This window comes from Citrus clementina, unplaced genomic scaffold (genome assembly GCF_000493195.1).
Source record: "Citrus clementina cultivar Clemenules unplaced genomic scaffold, Citrus_clementina_v1.0 scaffold_3, whole genome shotgun sequence".
Taxonomy (NCBI): domain Eukaryota; kingdom Viridiplantae; phylum Streptophyta; class Magnoliopsida; order Sapindales; family Rutaceae; genus Citrus; species Citrus x clementina.
The window spans coordinates 24,164,846-24,171,826 of record NW_006262339.1 but is presented as its reverse complement, the minus strand read 5'-3'; the positions used below and the strand labels follow the sequence as shown (position 1 = coordinate 24,171,826).

The window sequence follows — 6,981 nt, the reverse complement described above, 5'->3', positions numbered from 1 at the left end:
ATCCCACCAAACATACAGTGGTATTTTGCTCCTCCTAAACCCTTCCGAATGGGGATGCTAGGGAAGTGGCCACGGATCATGTCGAGAGGCAGGGACCGGAACCAAAACACTTAGCCGATCCTCCAGATGATCAAATCACCCTTCGAATGACGGAAACTGGAAATGCTCATACCATTCCTGCCGTACCTATGGTTGATGATGATGGGGATGGGATGGCTGATGGTGAAGACTCGATGGTTCAAGAAACGCCTTTGGCGTTGATAGAGGAAGTCACTGGGCAGCAGTAGCAGGCTCCTGTCTTCACTTCGTAATTTTTATATGTCAATAAGCATCATGTTCTGGAATGTCCAAGGGGCAACCTCCGGGGAATTCAGGCGTTCGTTTAGGACGATCATTAAAAACTATAATCCATCGATAGTGATTTTAATGGAGCCTCGTATTAGTGGGATTAAAGCCGATGATTTTATAAAGAAAAGTGGCTTTGCTTGCTCGAACCGGGTGGAAGCTGAGGGTTTCTCTGGTGGAATTTGGCTCCTTTGGAGAAGCTTTATAGAGGTGGAGGTTTCAATTAATCATAGTCAGTGTATTCACTTTAAATTTTGTAAGAACAAGGTCTTTATGTCGTGGGTAACAGCAGTTTATGCCAGTCCCAATCCAATGCTGCGAAGACAGTTGTGGGATCGTATGGAGAATATTGCATCTTCAATACAAGGCCCTTGGTTGATTGGAGGGGATTTCAACTCTATCTTATATGCTTCGGAAAAGCAGGGGGGCGTGGGTAGGAACTCAGGAGTGTGCAACTTATTCCGGAAGTGGTATGATGGACATCAAATTTTTGACTTAAATTTCAAAGGTCCAAGATTTACTTGGTCGCGTGGATTGCTCTTCAAACGACTTGATAGAGCTTTATATAACAACGAATGGCTGCTCAAGTACACGGAGAATTCAGTTCTTCATCTCCCGAAGGTAGCCTCGGATCACAGGCCGGTCTTGGTTCGGTTTGCTAGAGATAGGGCTGGTCATAAGAGGAATAGGCCTTTCCGCTTTTTGGCTGCTTGGTTAACGCACGATCAATTCAACAATTTTGTTAAGCGAGTGTGGAATCCGCAGACCAACTATAGTATAGCAGCTTCTCATTTTGTTCAGGAGGTTCAAGCTTGGAATTGTGATGTGTTTGGGAATATTTTTCAGAGAAAACGCCGGCTCTTGGCTTGGATTAATGGCATTCAAGCCACTCTTGAAAAGTATAGCTCCCGCAGTTTGATGCACTTGGAGGCTCGCTTGCGAAATGAACTTGAAACGGTGATGAGCCAGGAGGAAATTCTTTGGCTTCAGAAATCTCGAAAGGATTGGCTTCTTCATGGAGATAGAAATACGAATTTTTTCCACCAAAAAACTATTACTCGCAGGCGGCGAAATAGAATTGAGGCTATCCGAGAAAGTTCGGGGAATTGGCTTTATGATGAATAAGATATAAGGAGGCACACAATGGAATATTTTTCTGCTTTATTTAAAAGTGATTCTGCAACTCACCAGAATTATCACATTACAAATCTCTTTCCAGCCTTGGACTCTTATGACGTTGATGGTGCCGCAGCCCCAATCTTGAGGGAGGAAATTAAAAGCACCATGTTTAGTATGAAGCCGCTAAAAGCACCGGGTACGGATGGTCTGCATGCTATTTTTTATCAATCCCAATGGCATGTTGTTGGTCTGTCTTTTTGCAGGCTTATTGAAGAGATTTTTACCTCGGGCAAGGTTCCGCAAGAGATCAATACTACCCTCCTGGTCTTGATTCCTAAAGAGGAGCACCCTACTAGCTTGAAGATGTTTAGGCCCATAAGTCTATGCACAGTGGCCTATAAGACGGTGACTAAAATTATAGCGAATCGCTTGCAATCGCTGCTGCCCAATCTAATAGGCCCCCACCAGACAAGCTATGTTCCTGGGAGACATATAATTGATAATATTGTTGTGGCTCAGGAAGTAGTTCACTCCATGCGCAGGAAAACGGGTAAGAATGGTTTTATGGCCATTAAGGTTGACCTAGAGAAGGCTTATGATCGGCTCAATTGGGACTTCATTTTTGATACACTTAAACTGTCTGGTATACCAATTCATTTATCTAGACTAATCATGGAATGCATTACTTCAGTCAGTATGAGTATCTTGTGGAATGGTGAGGTTACAGAGGAGTTCGCCTCGAGAAGAGGTATCCGTCAAGGAGACCCCCTCTCGCCTTATCTTTTTGTACTCTGCATCGAGCGGTTGAGTCATGGTATAACCAAAGCGGTGATGGATGGAAATTGGAGGCCTATTCGTTTGTCCAAAAATGGAACCCCTCTAACTCACCTCTTTTTTGCAGACGATTTGCTTTTATTTGCGGAAGCTTCGATTGATCAAGCTTGTGTCGTTGAATCTGTTCTGGATAATTATTGTAGGAGTTCGGAAGCTAAGGTTAATAAAATGAAATCTAAAGTGTACTTCTCAAAGAATGTTGCCTCACGGGATGCTAGCCTCATAGGTACTGCATTGGGAGTTTCGGCCACAAACAACTTGGGCGATTATCTTGGAATGCCCATAATCCACTCGCGGGTAAATAAAGACACGTATAAATCCATTCTTGATAAAGTGGATAGGCGGCTTACTGGTTGGAATGCGGCTCACCTTTCATTGGCTGGACGTGTCACCCTGGCTCAATCAGTTTTGCAAGCAATGCCGGTTTATGCCATGCAAACGGCCTTACTCCCTCCACAGGTCCGACATAAGATAGACAAATCTTGCAGGCGATTCATTTGGGATGGGAATTCCAAGAGTCACAAGATAAGTATGGTGGGGTGGGATAAAATTTGCATGCCGAAAAATCAAGGGGGTCTGGGGTTTAAGAAGATTGACGAGATGAACCAGGCGCTGCTGATGAAACTGAGTTGGGAAGTTGTTTCCAACTCGGAAAAGCTATGGGTGAAAGTTTTCTGTTCCAAGTATGGTCTGGAGCCTCGAAACTTACCAAGATCCCTTCCAAATAAATCGGGGTCTCGGATTTGGCAGGCCATCCGAAGTACGTGGGATGCTACGGTGCATGGTGCTCGCTGGTCTATTTGTGATGGAGCTAGAACTCGCTTCTGGTTAGACTGTTGGGCCACGAAGTACAATCCCTTGATCAGTCATGCTCTCCAGCCGATCCCCCAAGATTCTATCAATGCCTCAGTGAGTGATTTTACGAATGGAAATGGGGGTTGGAACTGGTCGAGATTTGAACATGTACTGCCACACTATACACTCATGCAAATTGCTTCAATCTTGCCTCCGTCACCTCATCTTGGAGCTGATAAAATTTTCTGGGGTTTTGATTCAAGAGGCATGTTTACGGTTCGGTCAGTTTACGACTCCCTTTGCCATCATCATCCTGCTGCTCATGACAGTCACTGGAAGCTTCCATGGAGTTGGAAGGGGCCTCAATCCATCCGCCTATTCCTTTGGTAGCTTCTGCATGGGAGGCTGAAGACTAACGTCGAGCTTGCTAGGCATCATATTCATGTTCCTGTAGGATGTGATAGGTGTGGGGGTGCGGTTGAAGATATCCTTCATGCGTTGAGAGATTGCAGCTGTATTATTCAGGTTTGGCGTAAGCTTGTCCCAATGGCAACTCATAGCTCTTTCTTCAACTCAAACCTTCGTGATTGGATCGCTGGCAACTTACAGAATAAATGGAGTATTGCAACTTCTCCCCCTTGGGATTGTATCTTTGGTGTGGCAGTTTGGAGGCTGTGGTTTTGGAGGAATCACTTTTTATTTGAGGGGAAGATGGTGGATAGTTTAACAGTGTACATGGATGCTATGGCGAGAGCTGCTGAAATTTACAGAGTTAACAACTCCTTTATAAGCCAACAGCCGAGGAAAAAAGAAATTTTTATTCGATGGATGCCGCCGCCATGGCCATGGTGCAAACTAAATACAGATGGCTCTTGCAAAAATGATCGGGAAGCAGGAGCGAGAGGTGTAATTCGAGACTCTGTTGGCCATTGGATTTCCGAATTTTGTATGAAACTTGGGAAGAGTTCAGTGCTTATGGCTGAGCTTTGGGCTCTGTATCAGGGTCTAAATCTTGCATGGGAGGTAGGCATAAAAAGGCTGTTGGTAGAAGTGGACAGTCTCTGTATTACGCAAATGATTTCTAAGCAGGTGGTCGTTCCTAATGGGTTCTATGCCCTAATAGCAGCCATTCAGGATTTACTAAGTAGAAATTGGCAGACTACCATCTCCCATATATATCGTGAAGCAAACTCAGCTGCGGACTTCATGGCCAATTTGGCTCATTCAGCTCCTCTTGGTTTGCACTTTTTCTCTACACCTCCTGTGGGTATTTATCCCATTATTTCGCAAGACTTATTTGGGGTGACTCAACCCTGTTTTGTTCCTGTTTAGCTCATTTTAACGAGCCCCCTCTCATCAAAAAAAAAAATTAATAGGGGGTTGCGTTTAGCAGTCCATGAAAATAAAAATAATAAAAAAGTCAAAAAAAAAAAAAAAAGCTGCGTACGCCGTCGTATGGGCAGGTAGCTCAATTTGTATTGTCCCTTGGAATCATCGCACGCTCTTTTTCGTTTGGTTTGGTCGTTAAGTCAGTGGCCTTTCGCTCCCTCGACGATTTCAATGGAAGCCTCTGCTCTCTCACGTATCGGTCTTGCTGGCCTAGCCGTCATGGGCCAGAAACTGGCCCTAAACGTCGCTGAAAAAGGCTTCCCAATCTCCGTCTACAACCGCACTACTTCTAAAGTCGACGAAACCCTAGATCGGGCCCACCGCGAGGGTCAACTCCGTTTGACCGGCCACTACACTCGCAGGGACTTCGTCCTCTCCCTCCAACGCCCCAGATCCGTCATCATCTTAGTCAAAGCCGGCTCCCCCGTTGACCAGACCATCACCGCCCTCTCGGAGAAACGAGTGGTACCTCAACACCGAGCGCCGTATCCATGAAGCCAGTCAGAAGGGTTTGCTTTATCTCGGCATGGGGGTCTCCGGGGGCGAGGAAGGCGCGTCATGGTCCCTCTTTGATGCCCGGTGGCTCCTTCGAGGCCTATAATAATATTCGAGATATTTTGCAAAGAGTTGCCGCCCACGTTGATGATGGCCCTTGTATTACTTACATTGGTGAAGGCGGGTCTGGTAATTTCGTTAAGATGGTTCATAACGGAATTGAATACGGAGACATGCAGTTGATTTCCGAAGCTTACGATGTTTTGAAGCACGTGGGTGGAGTCAGCAATGCCGAGTTAGCGGAGATATTTGATGAGTGGAATAAGGGCGAGTTGGAGAGTTTCTTGGTTCAGATCACTGCTGATATTTTCAAGGTGAAGGATGAATATGGTGAGGGTGAGCTTGTTGATAAGATTTTGGATAAGACCGGAATGAAAGGGACTGGCAAATGGACCATTCAGCAAGCTGCTGAGCTCTTAGTCGCTGCCCTGACCATTGCTGCGTCGTTGGATTGTAGGTACTTGAGCGGTTTGAAAGAGGAAAGACAGGAAGCCGCCAAGGTCTTGAAAGAGGCGGGATTGAAGGATGAGGTACAAAATGTGGGAGTACATGTTGACAAGAAGAGATTGATTGATGATGTGAGGCAAGCTCTGTATGCTTCCAAGATTTGTAGTTATGCGCAAGGGATGAATCTGTTGAGGAGTAAGAGTAATGAGAAAGGATGGATTTGAATTTTGGCGAATTGGCGAGGATTTGGAAAGGTGGGTGTATTATTAGAGCTGTTTTTTTGGATAGGATTAAGAATGCTTATCAGAGGAATCCAAATTTGGCTAGTTTGGTCGTGGATCCAGAGTTTGCGAGGGAGATGGTGCAGAGGCAGGCAGCGTGGAGGAGAGTTGTGGGGTTGGCTATTTCTGCTGGGATTAGCACTCCTGGGATGTGTGCTAGTCTTTCTTATTTTGATACTTACAGGAGGGCGAGGCTGCCAGCGAATCTTGTTCAGGCTCAGAGAGACTTGTTTGGGGCGCATGCTAATGAGAGGATTGATCGCCCTGGGTCTTTCCACACTGAATGGACAAAACTTGCCCGCCAGACTGGTGCCGGTGTTGGTGCGTTCAATTGAGCTGCTGCCTTTTGTTACTTGTTTGTTTGATTGATTTTTTAAATTGGGCATTGATGATGTTCAATTCGAATTAGGGTTGTATGTTTCATTGGGAATTTCATGCCTAATTATCAATTAGTCTCAAAGTTTTGCTATTAATAAGAAATGGAACTTGAAATTAATAGGAGGAATTTGCATTAAATATGAAATAAGAAAGATTGTCATTTTTTTTTGTTGAAATTAATATATACCACTATAAGTCTACAATCTCCAATAAATTGATAACTCTTAAATTATAGGAATATGTGTGATTTTTTTTTTAATGGTGGTATATGAGTGAGAGGTTGAAATTGCTTAAAAAACGACAGATCACCACTAATTTTGTTAGATATGTGAAGTAAAATTCTCGTGTTTTTATTATGAATTCTGTCAAAATTATTTTATGTGAGAGCATAAAAGTGGGGAAGTCAGGAAGTCTAGAATTTGATGCTTAAAAAATTTTAAAATTGTAGTTTAACACCCGGAAATTTAACTAAGAGTGCTGCGTGAATTTTATTTATTGTTAAATATTAGTATGAGAAATTAAAGGTAACTTTTCATGTAATGTTAAGAGAATGAAAGCTAGACAAACTAGCCACAAATTCCTTCAAAGCATTCCTCCAACTCTGCAGCTTCTCAGTATTCTCCTTTAATCTTTCTTCAAGCTTCGAAAATGAATCCCCAAAATTCCCAGTTTGGTTTCTCATGTCTGGTGGATCAACCTGATAGAAAACCGAAATCACAATCTGGGTTGGATCATGATAGATGGTATCTATGCAGCTTCACGTGTCCTCTTGAACAATGTTGAGACAAACCTCAGTAAGGATATTGAGTCCCTAAATAGGAGTGTATATAACACCTAG

General features: G+C 43.9%; 1 protein-coding gene and 1 pseudogene across 1 annotated transcript; both read left to right on the top strand.

Moving 5' to 3' along the window:
* The first annotated feature begins 426 nt into the window (after positions 1-426).
* LOC112099735 lies at positions 427-1,470 on the top strand. The gene has a single exon (XM_024187191.1). The coding sequence runs from the start codon at positions 427-429 to the stop codon at positions 1,468-1,470; it is 1,044 nt and encodes a 347-aa protein (XP_024042959.1).
* A 3,122-nt stretch (positions 1,471-4,592) lies between these two features.
* Positions 4,593-6,110, top strand: LOC18045809 (annotated as a pseudogene).
* The last annotated feature ends 871 nt before the right edge of the window (positions 6,111-6,981 follow it).